This window comes from Leucoraja erinacea, chromosome 35 (genome assembly GCF_028641065.1).
Source record: "Leucoraja erinacea ecotype New England chromosome 35, Leri_hhj_1, whole genome shotgun sequence".
In the NCBI taxonomy this organism is placed as follows: domain Eukaryota; kingdom Metazoa; phylum Chordata; class Chondrichthyes; order Rajiformes; family Rajidae; genus Leucoraja; species Leucoraja erinaceus.
The window spans coordinates 11864898-11884309 of record NC_073411.1 but is presented as its reverse complement, the minus strand read 5'-3'; the positions used below and the strand labels follow the sequence as shown (position 1 = coordinate 11884309).

The 19412-nt window shown below is 45.9% G+C and overlaps 1 protein-coding gene across 3 annotated transcripts in view; it reads left to right on the top strand.

Annotated features, from left to right (window-relative positions):
- The window catches only part of zgc:110329 (uncharacterized protein LOC550500 homolog), an 87653-nt gene extending 68471 nt beyond the window's left edge, over window positions 1–19182 (top strand). For all 3 annotated transcript variants that reach the window (XM_055662317.1, XM_055662318.1, XM_055662316.1), the window contains 2 exons: window positions 1763–1879; window positions 18498–19182. In XM_055662317.1, the coding sequence (XP_055518292.1) occupies window positions 1763–1879; window positions 18498–18749 (369 nt within the window). In that variant the 3' untranslated portion in view covers window positions 18750–19182. The remainder of the gene's footprint in view (window positions 1–1762; window positions 1880–18497) is intronic.
- Window positions 19183–19412: the final 230 nt, after the last annotated feature.

Genomic DNA, 19412 nt, shown 5'->3' with positions numbered 1-19412 from the left:
TGATATGATACGTATTAGTATCCCTATTCCTTGGAGCTCTGTAAGATGAGGGATGATCTTATAGAGACATGAGTCTGAAGAAGGGTTTCGGCCCGAAACGTTGCCTATTTCCTTCGCTCCATAGATGCTGCCGCACCCGCTGAGTTTCTCCAGCATTTTTGTCTACCGCTGATCTTATAGAGGTGTACAAAATCATGAGAGGAATAGATTGAGTGGATGCACAATTTTTTACCCAGTGACGGGGAATTGAGAACCAGGGGACATAAGTTTAAGGTGAGGGGGCACAGATTTAATAAGAACCTGCGGGGTCATTTTTTCACACATATGGGACGAGCTGCCAGAGGACGTAGTTAAGGCGGGTAGTATCGCAATGTATAAGAAGCATTTGGACAGGTACATGGATAGGACGAGTTTAGAGGGAAATGGGCTAAACGCAGGTAGGTAGAACTAGTGTAGATGGGACATGTTGGGCCGAAGGGCCTGTTTCCACACTGTAGGTGTGTATTTTCCGATATAGTCCCATGTGTGTGTTTGACATTGTGTATATATACTTGCAGGCATGCATGCATGAGATATTAGTTTAGTTCATTATTGTCATGTGTATTAAGGTACAGTGTTACATTCTATTCAGTCAGAGGAAAGACTATACAAGATTATAATCCAGCCATCCATAGTCCACGGATACAGAATAAAGGGAATAGCATTTAGCGCAAGATAAGGTTCAGTAAAGTCCGATGAAGGGTCTCGACCCGAAACATCACCCATTCCTTCTCTCCAGAGATGCTGCCTGTCCCGCTGAGTTACTCCAGCATTTTGTGTCTGTCTGATCAAAAATAGTAAGATTAAACGAGAACTTACCAGTTTGAAGTTTGATCTGTATTTTATGAGGAGTTACGATGAGGGATTACGTGAAGAACCCTTTCAGCACACATGCGCGGCATACTTCAAAGCAGCGGTGTGGAATCACAGATAGATACAGTTATTGAAGTAAACATAGTAAAGACAAGGAGACATCAGTTTGACCCATATTATTGAGGGTGGGAGCGGAGGGCACGTAATCCCTCATCGTAACTCCTCATAAAATACAGAACTGGCAAGTTCTCGTTTAATCTTACTATTTTACTTCGGAGTCACGTGAGTGATTCCGTGAAGACTTCAAAGCTCTGTGATTTCAAACCATGTAACAGGTATTATTTCACACACTGCCGAAGTCCTTGAGGGAGGAAGTGTGTTATCGTAATCAACCAATGAATCTGTTTGTAGAAAAACACAATGTCGCGCATGCGTGCTGAGCGGGTTCTTCACGGAATCACTCACGTGACTCCGAAGTAAAATAGTCCGCAGTTCTTCTTACAAGCATATGGTGCAACATAACCGTAGACATTAACTGTTTCAGGATCGGGTGAAGGGTGGTCAAGAATACTAAATAGCTATTTCTCCTCCAATCTCCTGTTTTCTATCTCTTCTTTTTCTCTCTCTATTCTCTCTTTTCTTCTTTCCATCTTCTCACTGTTCGGTATCACGCACTTCTCTATTTTTCTACTATTCTCTTTCTATTCTTTCTTTTACTGCTAAAAAAAAATAAGAAGTTGTACATAAAATATAACATGTCAATATATATTAGGTATCTACAAGGTGCCACATTATTCTAATAAAATAAAAATACAAAAAATAATTTAAAAAATAGTCCGCAGGTCTCTGCGACAATTTAAGAGGAATTCTCATGTTGAACGCTAAGTTGATTTTGTTGTTTCACCCACAGCGTTTTGAGGTGGGCACGACCATCAATGCCCGAGGCTGTGTGGATGCCATTACGTTGTGGTTTGAAGACAACATTGGCTCGACAGTGGGAATACTGATTGCCATTCTGCTGCCACAGGTAATCTCTTGACTGCATATTTGTACGTTTCAGCGTCCTACAGAGTGTTCAAGCAGCTCCGAAAGGTCAAAGTCAACTAGTAACCAGAGTTTACTATAGTAGTCTTGGAGCACGTGTTTATGATGAACAGCTTAAGGGCCTGTCCCACTTGGGCGACCTAATCCGCGAGTTCTGGCGAGTTTGCCCTCGACTCATACTCGCAGCATGGTCGACACGAGGTCGTAGGAGGTCTTCGTAACTCTCCCTCATGCTCGAGAGTGGTCTCCGCGTACTCGAGGCCTCAGCTAGGTCACGGCGTTTCTTTCAAGATGTTAGAAAATCTCCGCGAGTAAAAATAAGTCGCCATGGAAAGAAATCGATGCTTTTTTTACTCGTAGGTAAACTAAACTAAAAAAACGAGGTAGGACTGGGTTATTAACTGTTAACATGGTTGGGTTGGGTTGGTTTTAATTCATCGCGGATTGTCACCTTGTCATGGTGGAGAAGCTTGTGTGGACCTGAGATCCTAAGAGCGATGCCGTCTGGAGCTATGCTCCTGGTAGGACCACCCAAGGTCGAGGGGGAGGTCCCTGACAAAGAGCAATCCAACCAAGACCTCAACGGTGGAACAGGCGGAGGACGATGGCTGACCTTAGTGGAGCGTCACAACGGCTGGGAAGGCGGATGAAGGCTGCAGCAAAAAAGGGTCTCCGGTCGTCTTGGACTCCATGCCACTGGATCCTGACCCAGATCTGTCAAGGACCGTGTGGTGGCTGTCTGTGCACCAGTCTCCCCACGTTAAACAAAGTCACGCACAGGCAGGCGTCCTCCACATGGAGAGGACAGTCGTACTTGTTTCGAGTGACCACCGATGATGATGATGAATTTGGAGACACTACTTTGTGGCTCTAACCCTGAAAAAAACGCATGCAGATAACATGTATCCGTCCTCTCTGTCCTGGGCCTCCTCCATGGCCAGAGTGAGCAACACCGGAAATTGGAGGAGCAGCACCTCATATTCCGCTTGGGTAGTCTGCATCCTGGTGGCATGAACATTGAATTCTCACAATTCCGTTAGCCCTTGCTGTCTCCTCCCCTTCCTACCTCTCCCTCAGCCCTCGGGCTCCTCCTCCTCCTTTTTCCTTTCTTCTCCCCCCACCCCCTCATCAGTCTGAAGAAGGGTTTCGGCCCGAAACGTTGCCTATCTCCTTCGCTCCATAGATGCTGCTGCACCCGCTGAGTTTCTCCAGCATCTCTGTTTACCTCAGATAACATGAAATGTGTGAATCTTAGTGCTATGGTGCTGAGTAGAATCTAATCAGTCAATGTATAATAAAAAATGAAAGGGCTATGTTGATAAAGCAAGAGTCACTTATTATTTAATGCAATCACCTCTGAGTAATTCCACTTTCTTCCAGAGCTTTGTAAGTCATGCATTTTTGAAGAGAATGTTTCTCATTTCATGTGGCTGTGCTGAATGATCTCAGTGATATGAATCCGCTGTGCATCAAGATAAAAGTCGTATTAGGAGTTCACACTAAAGGGATAGGATGTTATCTCTGTTTTAAAGCCTGTAGGTTAATGTACCTCACACGTGTGTGTAATGGATATTTGAGCTGCCGGAGGTGACATTACAGACCAAATTAGCTTGGATCAAGGCTATCAAGGAACAAGTTCATTTTGTTTCCAGGACTCGGTGTTCCTGCAGTGAATTAGTTCATTCACGAAGGCGCGTCAGCCACAATTGTCAAAACACTCTCGCAATTTCACAGAGCTGCTTAGAGTAGCTGAGTCAAGGGACCTCAGGGATTGTTTTCAATGGAAGGGATTTAAAAGGAGGAAAGGGGGCGATTTTCACTTCTGTAGCTGAATTCATAAGCAGTGCTCGATTTGGAATGCAGCTAGCCAACTGCAAATTGAAACATGTAGGAAGGAACCACAGATGCTGGCTTATATCGAAGACCGACACAAAATGCTGGAGTAACTCAGCGGGTCAGGCAACATCTTTGGAGGAAAGGAATAGGTGACGTTTCGTGTTGGAACCCATCTTCAGATCGAAGTATTTTATTCTTCAACTTCCACTTTAACCATTTTTCATAGAACGTAGAACAGTACAGGACACGAGCAGGACCTTCGGCCCACAATGTCCAGGTCGAACCTGATGCCAAGCTAAACTAATCTCTTCTGCCTGCATGTGATCCATAGAAACATAGCAGTTAGTTGCAGGAGTAGGCCCTTCAGCCCTTCGAGCCAGCAGCACCGCCATTCAATATGATCATCGCTGATCATCCAGAATCAGTACCCCGTTCCTGCTTTCTCCCCATACCCCATGTGTCTGTTAGCCCGAATAGCTATATCTACAGTTACTCTCTCTTGAATATATCCAGTGAATGAATGAATATGTTTATTGGCCAAGTATTCACATACAAGGAATTTGCCTTGGTGCTCCGCCCGCAAGTGACAACATGACATACAGTGACAGTTAGGAATGACACATAAAACATAAAGCATAACCAATAAAACATTATCGATTAAACATGTGAATTAAATAAAATACCAGAGCAAAAAGAGGCAACAGATTTTTGCTTATTGAGTAGAGCTACTACTCGTGGAAAAAAAAAAAACAGTTTATATGTCTGGCTGTGGCAGCTTTGACAGTCCGGAGTCGCCTTCGAGAGGGAAGTGATTCAAAGAGTTTGAATTGGCCTTCACTGCCTTCATTGAATGCGAATTCCACAGATTCACAACTATCTGGGCGAATCTGTTGATCCATGCACCTCCATTCCCTGCATATCCATGTGTCTATCCGAAAAACATCTTAAATATGACCATCATACCTGCATTGTTTCCTTCTGTTCCCTCGTATAATTTGATGCATTTTTAATCTTAAGACCCTAAGTCATTTGAGACTTAAATCTGGCAGCCACCGTTGATATATACTGTATCTTGTGGGTACAAATCAGCTAACTTTGTTTCTATGAGTTTTTGAAATATCCGGTATATATTCTTTTTAAAACATTTTTATTTATATTTTTATTAGAAGCAGTGTACAAAAGTATAAACCGTGGCATATGACATGATACATTTATTGTACAGCAATTTTAATTTCAGCAAAGATGCATTTCGTTGTCTCTGTACTGTACACTGACAATGACAATTAAAATTGAATCTGAATCTGAAAAAGAGGGAAAGTGCAAGAAAGAAAGAAAATGAAAGAGGAAGTGAATGTGTAAGAATAGAAGCCCTAAACTACAAAATGAGTGTAGTTGAAGAAGTGAAAGAACTAGGAATAACGTGAAGAAATAAAAAGACAAACGAAAAAAAAAAAAAAAAAAAAAAAAAAAAAAAAAAAATGTTGATATACCTGCTTCATTTCTCTCCCCATATCTGGTTTATATTCCAGCATGAAGCAGACACACCAATAAACCAAGTTAAATATCATTAGGGAATCGCATTAGTCATGGATTTCATTTAAAGTATTGACATTAAATTCATGATGCTTCTAGATTTTTTTATATGATATCGGGAAAGATTTGATGCTTTGCTGCTCTTGGTATAAATCTTATCTAAATCTTCTAACTTTCTTTCTGTGAGATATTTTTTGTTGTTGAAAAAGTACGGTATATATTCTAGCGTAAAATCGACACCAATAAAACAAGTTGAAGAATCATTAAGGGATCGGACTAGTCATGGTTTGATGGGTTGAAATTAAAGTCAAGAATTTGGACACTGAGCCATTGAAGTCGTGAGTTGGTTGGAACTGATTGGGCGTGACTATCCTCCAACTGAAGGGTCTGTCCCATGGGCATGCGACCTGCATGCGGCAAGCACGACCTATAGGGCCGGTCCCATCAGCATGCGCCTGCATGCGGCAAGCGCGACCTAACGTGGTCGCTTGAGCCGTACGGCATGCAGCAAGCGCGACCAAACCAGAAGTGGGAGCCGCGCGGAGGTTGAGTGAGTGACACGACGTCGAGGTGGCTGCGGGCCGGCAGGCCGTTGCCGCGCGGAATTTTTAAACATGGTCAGTTTTTCGGAGTCCCGCGCGATGTCAGGACCAGCTCCGCACAACCACACACGGCTCCAGCGATCGAAGTGGGACCGGCCTCGTGAGGCCGTACTGCTCAAGTGACCACGTTAGGTCGCGCTTGCCGCATGCAGGCGCATGCTGGTGGGACCGTCCCTTTAGGTCGCGCTTGCCGCATGCAGGTCGCATACTCGTGGGACAGGCCCTTAAGTAAGCAAAACGTAACCCCAGTGCCATGTCTGGAAAATGAACATTATCTCACCATGGTAGATAAAAATGCTGGAGAAACTCAGCGGGTGAGGCAGCATCTATAGAGCAAAGGAAATAGGTGACGTTTCTTCAGACGAAGGGTCTCGACCCGAAACGTCACCTATTTCCTTCGCTCCATCGATGCTGCCTCACCCGCTGAGTTTCTCCAGCATTTTTATCGACCTTCGATTTTCCAGCATCTGCACAGTTCCTTCTTGCACATGGATTGTTGGTCGGCACAGACTCGGTGGGCCGAAGGGCTTGTATCTCTAGACTAGACCAGACTAAGGTTTTGTGAAGTTTGTTTGAACAGGTTCCTTAGTTAAACAAAGTCTTTGGCATTCTGAATTCACTGAAGCATATTAGCGTTGTAATGTAACTGTGTTGTACAGTTCATGGCATTTAGCCTTGGAGTTCTGACTGGCCTTTCCCTCGCAGTGGTAAGTGCATTGGTATTTGATGGTCTGCCTTGATAGATGTGGAGTTGTTTCTGCTTGAGTAGATTACCGATCCCGTATAGTGAGCATTGTGCATTAGTTTGGAAAGCGGGCACATCCCATATGAACATTATGGATGATCCAACAAGCATGCTGACAGGTTGTTGGCCAAATGGAAAGGTCAGAAGAAGAACAAGGAAATCAACAAACAAAGTCATTCAACTCCTCTTAGTGCTGGATTAATGTTATCACTTTCTTCACTGAAACAATAGGCAATAGGTGCAGGAGTAGGCCATTCGGCCCTTCGAGCCAGCACCGCCATTCAATGTGATCATGGCTGATCATCCACAATCAGTACCCCGTTCCTGCTTTCTCCCCATATCCCCTGACTCCGCTATCTTTAAGAGCGCGATCTAACTCTCTCTTGAAAGCATCCGGAGAATTGGCCTTCTAAGGCTGAGAATTCCACAGATTCACAACTCTCTGGGTGAAAAAGCTTTTCCTCATCTCTGTTCTAAATGGCCTACCCCTTATTCTTAAACTGTGGCCCCTGGTTCTGGACTCCCCCAACATTGGGAACATATTACCTGCTTCTGGCATGTCCAATCCTTTAATAATCTTATATGTTTCAATAAGATTCCCTCTCATCCTTCCAAATTCCAGTGAATACAAACCCAGCCGCTCCGTTCTATCAACGTATGACTCTTGGAAAAAACATACTGGAGGGAGACAAGTGTTTCAATCCATGCTGCATTCATCTCCTTCCTTACACAAATCCTCTGCTTATTGATCTTGTTGGCCTTCTCTTCTGTATCCAAAGCTCTCATGCATCCATGAATGAAAGAGCTCTGAGTTTTTGCAGGTAACTAGATTATAGCATTGGAGAGGCACGGTGGTGCAGTGGTACAGTTGCTGCAGACAGTGCCAGAGACCCAGGTTCGATCCTGACTATGGGTGCTGACCATATGGGTTTCCTCCGGGTGCTCCGGTTTACTCCCACACTCCAAAGACGTGCAGGTTTGTAGGTGAATTGGCTTCTGCAAATTGTCCCTTGTGTGTAGGATAGAACTGATGCACAGGTGACCGTTGGTCGGTGTAGACTCGGGAGTAACCCAGCGGGTCAGGCATCATCTCCGGAGGACAATGAATAGGTGATGTTTCGGGTCAGAACCCCTCTGCAGTCTCTTGAAACCTTGCTTTCGTGTTTAGCTTTCGTCATGTATTCAGTTGGCTTCTTTCAGGTGTGGTCTTGGTGAGACCACTCTGGAGTATTGCGTACATTTTGGTCTTCAAATCTGAGGAAGGACATTATTGCCATAGAGGGAGTTCAGAGACGGTTCACCAGACTGATTCCTGGGATTTCAGGACTGTCTTATGAAGAAAGACTGGATAGACTTGGTTTATACTCTCTAGAATTTAGGAGATTGAGAGGGGATCTTATAGAAACTTACAAAATTTTAAGGGGTTGGACAGGCTAGATGCAGGTAGATTGTTCCCGATGTTGGGGAAGTCCAGGACAAGGGGTCACAGCTTAAGGATAAAGGGGAAATCCTTTAAAACCGAGATGAGAAGAACTTTTTTCACGCAGAGAGTGGTGAATCTCTGGAACTCTCTGCCACAGAGGGTAGTTGAGGCCAGTTCATTGGCTATATTTAAGAGGGAGTTAGATGTGGCCTTGTGGCTAAAGGGATCAGGGGGTATGGAGAGAAGGCAGGTACGGAATACTGAGTTGGATGATCAGCCATGATCATATTGAATGGTGGTGCCGGCTCGAAGGGCCGAATGGCCTACTCCTGCACCTAATTTCTATGTTTCTATGTTTCCCTCTGCAATATGCCATTAAATTCTTCTCATCAGATGAACGAACAAATTCATCAAATTGTACATTAGTTTTTCCATTTTGCCCTTTCGCCATTAACTTTAAGTGGTGCATGGAGATTTATGACTTCATGCAGAATTGATCTTGCAGTAGCTTTCCTTTCATAAACTTGCCCATAAATTATAACAATATCTCGATCTGCATATAGGACTGATTTGCTAATATGCTGTAAGTGATCGTGCAACACTCTTTGACGGAGGTAGTACGTGTTAACATTAGCCCTGAGGCAGCACATCAGCTAACGTGGATTTTTATCCTTTCATTTAAAATCCTCCTCATTTTTGGCTTCCATCCACCTAATAAACACGACAGAGGTAACTGCGATTGTCTCAGCTATCTCCCCTGTCGATGGACCCAAGAGGACAATCAAACGCAACTCTTTGCAGCCTCCAACGACTCCCCTCCCTCTGTGTGGGATGGAGTGAGTCAAGCTCCCTGGTTTCATGCAGCCAGGGGATTGCGAGATTAGTGCGCACAGTCCTTTGGTCTCCAAATTTGAGGAAGGACATTATTGCCATAGAAAATAGGTGCAGGAGTAGGCCATTCGGCTCTTCGAACCTGCACCGCCATTCAATATGATCATGGCTGATCATCCAACTCAGTATCCTGTACCTGCCTTCTCTCCATATCCCCTGATCCCTTTGGCCACAAGGGCCACATCTAACTCCCTCTTAAATATAGCCAATGAACTGTGGCCTCAACTACCTTCTGTGGCAGAGAATTCCACAGATGTGTGTGAAAAATGTTTTCCTCATCTCGGTCCTAAAAGATTTCCCCCTTATCCTTAAACTGTGACCCCTTGTTCTGGACTTCCCCAACATCGGGAACAATCTTCCTGCATCTAGCCTGTCCAACCCCTTAAGAATTTTGTAAGTTTCTATAAGATCCCCCCTCAATCTTCTAAATTCTAGCGAGTACAAGCCGAGTCTATCCAGTCTTTCTTCATATGGAAGTCCTGACATCCCAGGAATCAGTCTGGTGCTGTGATAGCTGGTCAGCGCAGACTCGCCTGTTCCCGCACTGTATCTCTAAAGCTAATGAATCAAACGTACTTCCATTGCAGTTTCAGGCAGTATCAGCCCATGCACCAGCACAGAGCTAATTATGAAGCTAGTGAAAGGAGATTAGATTCAATGTGTTACTCTACCAACTGGTAATATGCGGTGACGTGCATGATGTACAAGGAATATCCAAGTCCACAAACTCTCTCTGACAGAGTGTTTGATGCCCTGCTCACTCAATAAAACATTAAAATAACATTTCCTGTTGCAGAGCGGAGGAAATTGCCTGCTGCTTGTTTCTAATAAGACAGTGTCAGGAGATTCCACTGTGCACTTGCAGGCTAAGCTAACTTTATTAGTTACAATGAAACAAGAGGCAAAATAAAAGCAAATGTACAAATTGTTGCCGAAGGAATGTTTAAGAACCGTTACTGGATATTGAGTGGGTAAATCTCCTCGGAAGTGTGGAACACCGCTTCATGTCAAAAAGAATGATGTGTATATGATGGAGTTAGGCTTTATTACGATCTTTATGTTAAAAACAATATCTTGATAATGGCCGGGATTCCTCAGCTGTCAGCTGCTGCTATGTTGCTATTTACGACAGGGCTTGGTGTAAATCTACACTTCCATCTCGACACACGTTGCCTCGGCAAGGCCAGTAGCACAATCAATGGCCAGTCTCACTCCCTCTTCTCTCCCTCTCCCATCAGGCAGCGAACTCTCACAGACTGTGAACTGCCACGGCTGTGAGGCATAGTCTGGTTATGTTCTGGTTCTGAAGACGGGCTACTAAGATCTGTAAATCACCCAAGAGGTACAGAAGCGTGAAACGCATACCTCCAGATTCGGGGACAGTTTCTCCCCAGCTGTTATCAGCCACCTGAACCATTCTATCACCAACCAGAGAGTAGTCCTGAACTTCCTTCTACCTCATTGGAGACCCTCAGACTATCTTTAATCGGACTCTACTGAATTTTATCTTATGCTAGACATTATTTCCTTTATTCCTGTATCTGTACACTGTGGTCTTTTGAATGTTGTCATTCATAGTCTTCCCGCTGACTGGATAACACACAACAAGAAAGCTTTTCGCTGTCCCTTGGCACGTGACAACAATAATTAACTCAACTGTCCTGTGTATTGCTCAGCAGCAAACTGGATTGAGATTTGGCAATGACGTCTTTATCTTGGGCTTGGAAGTGTGTGTGTGTGGTGTATCATTGCTGGAGTTCCCCAATAGGTGACGTTTCGTATCGTGACTCTTCAGTCTGAAAAGAAGGGTCTTGACCCGAAACGTCACCCATTGTTTCTCTCCAGAAATGCTGCCGGTCCCGCTGAGTTACTCCTGCATCTTATGTCTATCTTCAATTTTCTGGGAGTAGGAGTGGGGGGCGGATCCGGACCGAGTTCGGCGATCGTTTGCGTGCTTCTACTGCTGTTGGAGGTGAGACGCTGCATCGCGCCATGGTCTTGGTCCTGTCCCACCTTGGCCGTCAGTCCCGTGACAGGCCGTTGGCACGCAAAGATTTTGTTCGATACAAAAAATTTCAGAGCCCCGCGCGATGTCGCGCACAACTCCATACCCCCTCCGCGCTTCCCCGCGTGGCCATACGATGCCCGTATGCCTCAACGTAATTTGCGTGCCAAGGACACGTAAGTGGGACAGGGCCTTAACTCAGTGGGACAGGTAGCAACAAGCTGTTGAGGTAGTTGATGCAGGATCTATAACAGCATCTAAAAGACACTTGGACAGGTACATGGATTGGAAGGTTGAGAGGGATATTGGTTAAATGCAGGCAAATGGGACTAGTGTAGATGGGACACCTTGGTCATCATGGCTGAGTGGTATCACCCTGTCTATAATGCCCTTCATTATTTTATACACCGCAATAAGATCACCCCTTCACCAACCCCTCCCTGTAGCTCAGGTACATGCTAGTAAATCTGTGTACACCTTCCAGCTTAATGTCATAGCTAAGACATGGATTATAGACTATATACACTATGACCACCGCAGAAACTTCTCATTGGTATTATATCCAGGAGATTAACAACAGAAAATTGATGTTGATTGTAAAGATTTCCTGGATCACTGTGAGCAAATATTCCCAGGTATTCGCCCTCCTTGCACGCTCTTGCAGATTTCCTGTGGAAATTTGCTGTGATTGAGCACAGATCCTTTTGGCACGGAGCCCTGTGCTGGGGATATCGACTGCGGCAACAGGCAAGGCAGCTTCAGACAAGAAGGGTCTCGACCCAAAGCATCTCCTATTCCTTCTCTCCAGATAAGCTGCCTGTCCCGCTGAGTTACTCCAGCATTTTGTGTCTATCTTCGGTATAAACCAGCATCTGCACAGTTTGTTCCTGCATCTTCATACCATTGAGCTGTGAGTCTGGAGTTGAGAGTTGTGCTACAGAAGGCTGTGGAGGCCAAGTCAATAGATATTTTTAAGCCAGACAGAATAGATACATTCTTGATTAGTACGAGTATCAGGGGATATGGGGAGAAGGCAGGAGAATGGGGTTAGGAGGGAGAGATAAGTCAGCCCCATGATTGAATGGTGGCGTAGACTTGATGGGCCGAATGGCCTAATTCTGCTCCTATCACTTATGAAGAAAGCTCCTGACCCAAAATGTCACCAATGCAGAATATTCTCCGCAGATGCTGCCTGATCCACTGAGTTACTCCAGCACTTCGTGCCCTTGTAAATAAAGATCTTTCATGCGATATCCACAGGCTATAAAGATACTGGCATGTAATAAATGGCCTTCAGAGGAATAATGCAAGATGTGCTGAGAATTTTCTTCAAGATTAAATCTGGTACTTAAGAATAGAAAAGTATTGTAATTGCGTGCAATGTGGTGCTTAATAGCCTAAACTGTCCCAAGTGGCTGGACCGTCTCTGAGACGAGGTACAGGAGGCTCATCAGGCACTGTGGAATCTTTATTATAACTGAACAAACTTCAACAGCCCGAAAAAGTATCTGTTATTAACTCCTTCAGTGATATGCAAAATCTTATGTAAAGACAACGACACAAGGTGCAGCATTTAATCTGTTCCTGCAGATGGGCGGCACAGTGGCAGATTTGCTGCCTCACAGCCCAAGAGACCCAGGTTCAATCCTGACCGCAGCCGCTGTGTCTGTACTGAGTTTGTACGTTCTCCCTGGGATTGTGTGGGTTTTCTCCGGGTGCTCCGGTTTCCTCCCACACTCCAAAGACGTGCAGGTTTGCAGGTTAATTGGCTTCTGCAAATTGTAAATTGTCCCTCGTAGGTCGGATGGTGCTGGTGTGCGGGCGATCGCTGGTCTGTGTTGATGCGGAAGGCTGAGGGGCCCTGGTTCCCTGATGCATCTCCAAAGTCTAACGGAGTTGGTTAAAACGGCTCCTTATTCCTCCTCACTGCGTGAATTGTAAAGGTAATATTATCGATTAATCTTCACACAAGGAATTAGTCGACTGTTTAGCTGAACACTTGCGATCGGACCACCAAGGCCTGCTGGATCTCTAAGTTGCTAACCATTTTAACTCCCATTCCCATTAACACATGGACATTTCTGTCCTGGGCCTTCTCCGCTGCTAGAGTGAGGCCACATGCAAACTGGAGGAATAGCACCTCATGTTCTGTTTGGGTAGCTTGCAATCCAAAGATATGAATTCCCCAATATGAATTCCCCAATATTAGTCCCTCTACACATCAACGGCGAGTGTGTGGAGAGGGTCAACACCTTCCGGTTTCTCGGCGTCCATATCGCTGCTGATATCTCCTGGACGGACAACACGACGGCGGTCATCAAGAAGGCTCAGCAGCGGCTGCACTTCCTGAGGGTCCTCAGGAAGCACAACCTGGACTCTAACCTGCTGCTGACCTTCTACCGCTCGTCCATCGAGAGCCTGCTGACATACTGCATTACAGCATGGTACGGCAGCTGCACCATGGCAGACAGGGAGAGGCTTCAGAGGGTAACTAGGACAGCGCAGAAGATCATTGGTTGCCCTCTCCCCTCCCTGATGGATATCTACACCTCCCGCTGCCTTAGCAGGGCAAAGAATATCATCAAAGACAGCTCCCATCCTGCGTTTGGACTGTTCGACCTGCTGCCCTCTGGAAGGCCCTATAGGTGCATCAAATCCAGGACAAATAGACTCAGGAATAGTTGCTTTCCGAAAATTATAACTACTCTTAATTCAAATTCACACATGCACTGACTTCACAGCCCAACACCCGGACTTCCATCTGTATATATGTATATAGCGCCGCAGAATTGTGCACCTATCTCCCCCCCCCCCCCCCCCCCCCCCCCCCCACCCCCCCCCCCCCCCCCCCCCCCCCCCCCCCCTTCCCCCCCTCCCTTCTGTTGTTTGTTTTTCTGTTTCTTGTTTTTTGTACTAAATTATATGTATGCACTGAGTACAAGCAGCTTTTAATTTCATTGTACATGTATAGTGACAATAAATGGCATATCTATTAGGTAAAGGGCCGGTCCCACGAGCATGCGACTGCAAGCGGCAAGCGCGACCAAACCGGAAGGGGGGGCCGCGCGGTGGTCGAGTGATCCCGTACGAGTTGACGTGAAGTTCGAGTGAAGTACGCGGGAAGTTTGCGTGTGACGTACGGCGTCGAGGCGGTGCGTACGGCCTCAAAGCGGCTGCGGGCCGGCAGGCCGTTGCTGCGCGGAATTTTTAAACACGGTCAGTTTTTCGAAGCCCCGCACGATGTCGGGACCAGCTCCGCACAACTCCATACGGCTCCGGCGATCGAAGTGGGACCGGCCCCGCGAGGCCATACGGCTCAAGTGACCACGTTAGGTCACGCTTGCCGCATGGAGTCGCATGCTCGTGAGACAGGCCCTTAACTAACCTACAAACAAGCCTTCCTTACAATTTTCCTCCTTTCTTGCTTGCACGCACCTATTTCATTTTAAGAATAATGAGTAGGCCATTTAGGACTGAGATGAGGAAAAACTTTTACAGCCAGAGAGTTGTGAATCTGTGGAATTCTCTGCCACAGAAGGCAGTGGAGGCCAATTCACTGGATGTTTGTGTGTGGCAAAGAATTCCACAGATTCACTACCCACTACACTCTGGGAGCTCGTTCTCACACTGACTTGAGAGACTACTTCATATGTCGCTAAACACTCGAGATGACATTATGAGAAGCACCAGATAATTACAAATCATTCCTTCCTGCTTCAAGCAGATTGAGCTAATGAAGTCATGAGATTGAAATACCTGCCAAGATGTACATTTGCATTCATCATTTGTTCCATTTGAACTGGTAGGCAAATGACAAGCAAACAGATGGAAATGTAATACTCGCTGACATCAGACACACACAAAGGTGCTCTCAAAACAAAAGTTCAACAGAATGGTTGGCTAATTGCGAATTGTCTCGACCTGAAACAACACCTGTCCCTTCCCTTCTTAAATGCTGCATCCCGCTGAGTTACTCAAGCATTTCGTATCTATCTTCTCCAAAGATGCTACCCGACCCGCTGAGTTATTCCAGCTCTTTGAGTCCTTTTAAAACTATGTGGATCTTCAATTTACAATAATCCTATTTTATTCTCCCTGTCACTTCCCACCCGATTCTGCCACTTACCTTCACCTACAGAGGCTAGTTGACCCACCAACATGCGGGTCTTTGGGATGTGGGAGGAAACTGGAGTATGTGGCCATTGTTTTGTTTGATTACCATCCAATTAATCAGTCATGCTCGTGAGGACCAGATCAATGATAAGTGACGTATCTCAGCGGCTTTCAGACGTAATTATTGCAAAATAAATAGAGAAAAGCATCAGAAGATGTTGATTTCACCAGGGATAACAGCAACGTCACAAAGATGTTTGGAAGACTGCTCTTGCAGTTGGAATAAATTGTGGAAAACATCTTGTCCGGGAACATTACCATCTGGTTTGGGAATTGCTCTGCCAAGGACAAGAAGGCTCTGCAGAGAGTAGTGCGTTCGGCCGAACGTAATATGGGAACTTCACTTGCCCCCCTGCAGGAACTATACATCAGGAGGTGCAACTCCAGAGCCAACAATATCATGAGAGACCCCTTCCACCCCTGCAACGGACTGTTCCAGCTGCTACGGTCAGGCAAACGCCTCCGTTGCCATGCGATGAGAACGGAGAGGTTGAGAAGGAGTTTCTTCCCAGAGGCCATTCGGACTGTAAACGCCTATCTCACCAGGGACTAACTCTACTGAACGTTTTTCCTTCCATTATTTATTATGTAAAAGAATATGTGTGTTATGATTGTGTTTATAGTTTGTTTGGTTGTTTGTCTTTTGCACTTTTGCCACTTTCATTTCACTGCACATCTCGTATGTGTATGTGACAAATAAACTTGACTTGACTTGAAGATGTTTGGAAGACTGCTCTTGCAGTTGGAATAAATTGTGCTTTTCGTTTGTTTCCGCGGGGAAAGGTCTGGAAAAGTAATTCTGCGGGATTTTAAATTAATGTTAATTTTCTGTGTTTATTGTCATCTGGGTGAGCGTTTGGCATTGATATTGTTCTTTGGATGATACTGTCCCAAATGCATGTCTAGAATCATAATAGTGTCGTTATTCGTTGGGTTATCAAACAGCTGCCAGAGTATTTGCTTCAGAACCTTAGGGCGGGTCCGCATGATACATTTTGCTTTGCGCTTGCCCTACACACCCCCTTACTTCTGTCTGTGCAACACCTTGTGTTTTTACAATGTCGTGCTCCTGTACAGTCAGCGTCCTGTGTTGGATCCCAGCCTGAACTCTGTGCTGTCAGTATTTTGTGCTGTATGGTCAAGTTGTCCCAGTTATGCCCCGGTCCCACTTAGGAAACCTGAACGGAAACCTCTGGAGACTTTGCGCTCCACCCAAGGTTTCCGTGCGGTTCCCGGAGGTTGCAGGAGGTTGCGGGCAGTGGAAGCAGGTAGGAAGACTGACAAAAACCTCAGGGAACCTACGGGAACCACACGGAAACTTTGGGTGGGACGCAAAGACTCCAGAGGTTTCCGTTCAGGTTTCCTAAGTGGGACAGGGGCATTAGGGCTCTTTCTTTCCAAGAACCCTTTCTGGTTTAAGTCCTCCCTCCACCACCTCCAGTTTAAATTCCATTTGGAATATTTTGGAGGACCAGGAAACCAAGAACCTTAGGGCGAGCCCACTGAGGGATTGTCCCCTGCTTCATTGTAACTCTCCCGCTGCCGTGCTGCTGTTAAAGTGGGATGGACAATCGAACAGCTTTCATTGCAAAAGGATTTGACTATAGGAGCAGAGAGGTTCTACTGCAGTTGTACAGGGTCAGACCACACCTGGAGTATTGCGTACAGTTTTGGTCTCCAAATCTGAGGAAGGACATTATTGCCATAGAGGGAGTGCAGAGACGGTTCACCAGACTGATTCCTGGGATGTCAGGACTGTCTTATGAAGAAGACTGGATAGACTTGGTTTATACTCTCTAGAATTTAGAAGATTGAGAGGGGATCTTATAGAAACTTACAAAATTCTTAAGGGTTTTGGACAGGCTAGATGCAGGAAGATTGTTCCCGATGTTAGGGAAGTTCCAGGACAAGGGCACAGCTTAAGGATAAGGGGGAAATCCTTTAAAACCGAGATGAGAAGAACTTTTTTTCACACAGAGAGTGGTGAATCTCTGGAACTCTCTGCCACAGAGGGTAGTTGAGGCCAGTTCATTGGCTATATTTAAGAGGGAGTTAGATGTGGCCCTTGTGGCTAAGGGGATCAGGAGGTATGGAGAGAAGGCAGGTATGGGATACTGAGTTGGATGATCAGCCATGATCATATTGAATGGCGGTGCAGGCTCGAAGGGCCGAATGGCCTACTCCTACACCTAATTTCCATGTTTCTATGAACAGCACATCCACTTTCCTGAAGATAGACACAAAATGCTGGAGTACCTCCAATGCAGCATCTCTGGAGAGAAGCAATGGATGATGGTTTTTGGCTCGAGACCCTTCCTCAAACACTGCCTTGGCTGTACCAGGCCGGCAGAGCCTGTGAGCTGGGAACCAGTGATTAAATTCATCGCTTGACTTGAGATGAATAAAAAGTAATTCATGCCGGATAGGACCAGAGGTTTTTACTGCAATCTGCCACAATGCGCATTCAGACTGAGAACACTCGTGGGCTAAGACAAAATGTGAAAGCAATCAATCCTGACGCATTAAAAAGGATCTTCTGCATTAAAACTCTACATAAAAACTCAATCAGAATCCTTTCTCTCACCAAGGTCAAATCTCATCAAATTTCAATCCACTATCACCTGTGAATTTTAGGACCAGTGGGTCAATCTACAGGTTACAGTTTAGTTTATTGTCACCCATACCAATGTACTGTGTTTAAGAAGGAACTGTGCAGATGCTGGAAAATTGAAGGTACACGAAAATGCTGGAGAAACTCAGCGGGTGCAGCAGCATCTATGGAGCAAAGGAAATAGGCAACGTTTCGGGCTGAAACCCTTCTTCAGACTGATAGGGGGTGGCGGGGAGAAGGAAGGAGAAAGGAGGAGGAGGAGCCCGAGGGCTGAGGAAGGGGAGGAGACAGCAAGGGCTAACAAAATTGGGAGAATTCAATATTCATGCCCGCAGGATGCAGACCACCCAAGCGGAATATGAGGTGCTGTTCCTCCAATTTCCGGTGTTGCTAACTCTGGCCATGGAGGAGACCCAGGACAGAGAGGTCGGATTCGGAGTGGGAGGGGGAGTTGAAGTGCTGAGCCACCGGGAGGTCAGGTTGGTTATTGCGGACCGAGCGGAGGTGTTCGGCGAAACGATCGCCCAACCTCCGCTTGGTCTCACCGATGTAGATCAGCTGACATTGAATGGTGATGCTGGCTCGAAGGGCCAAATGGCCTACTCCTGCACCTATTGTCTATTGTCTATTGTCTCCAATGCCAGCGCATCCATCCTCAGATATGGGGACCCGAAACTGCTCACAGTTTGGGCCGAAGGGCCTGTTCATGTGCTGTACTCTTGGGTGTTCGGTGTTTTGAGCCATTTAACCATGGAAGTAAGCTGGACTCTTATCTGTTGCAGGTTCTTGGGATAGTACTGAGTTGTTTGTACCTGGGGAAGCTCTCGCAACACATGGACGAAGTGGATGGATTCAGAATGTTCAAGATGTCCATTCCCTACGAGCAGCTGGATCTGAGCGGGGCCGGCTGGTGCATGTGTTTGCCGAGGGAGGAAGGTTACCAGCCAATCGAACAAGATGACAATATCCCCAACGAGGTGAATCCCCTGCAAGACCCGCAACCGATCAACACCGAGCAGGAAGACTTGAACTGAGGTTGGATTCCAAGATCCAAAAACAATTGCCACCGGCCAGTTTCAGGACACGGAATTAAGATAGTGGATACGACACATGTATAACAAGACCGGCTTGTGAAGGTCCTGTCTGCATGTGAGAGGCTCTCATTAGTCCCAGTGCCCAATGGTGGCATCATGGAACAAAATAGAGTGTGATCAGGCTTGTTACCAGTTAGCATAGATCCACCCAACATCCTTTGTCTGACTGATGAAGGGTCTCTACCTGAAACGTCACCCATTCCCTCTCTCCAGAGATGCTGCCTGTCCCGCTGAGTTACTCCAGCATTTTGTGTCTATCTTTGGTGTAAACCAGCATCTCCTGTTCCTTCTCACACGACCCAACTTCCTGTTGGGTTCCAGGTGTCAACCAACCTGTTTTAAAGGAAAATTAAATCCTATTTTTGACAGGGAAATGCACTTTGTAAATTCTTCAGCTGATGCTGGAAGTTGTGGCTACTCAATCTTGGATGATGGGCTTGGTTAGGCCCAAACCTGCAGTCTTCGCCTCTTTCCCAATCCCCAGACCTCCTTCTCTCCGTCTGAGGAAGAGTCCCGACTCAACTCAAAGTTTTGTGTACATCCTTGGTATGAACCGCCATCTGCAGTTCTTTGTTTCTACACTGGAGGAGCTGTTGAGCAGAA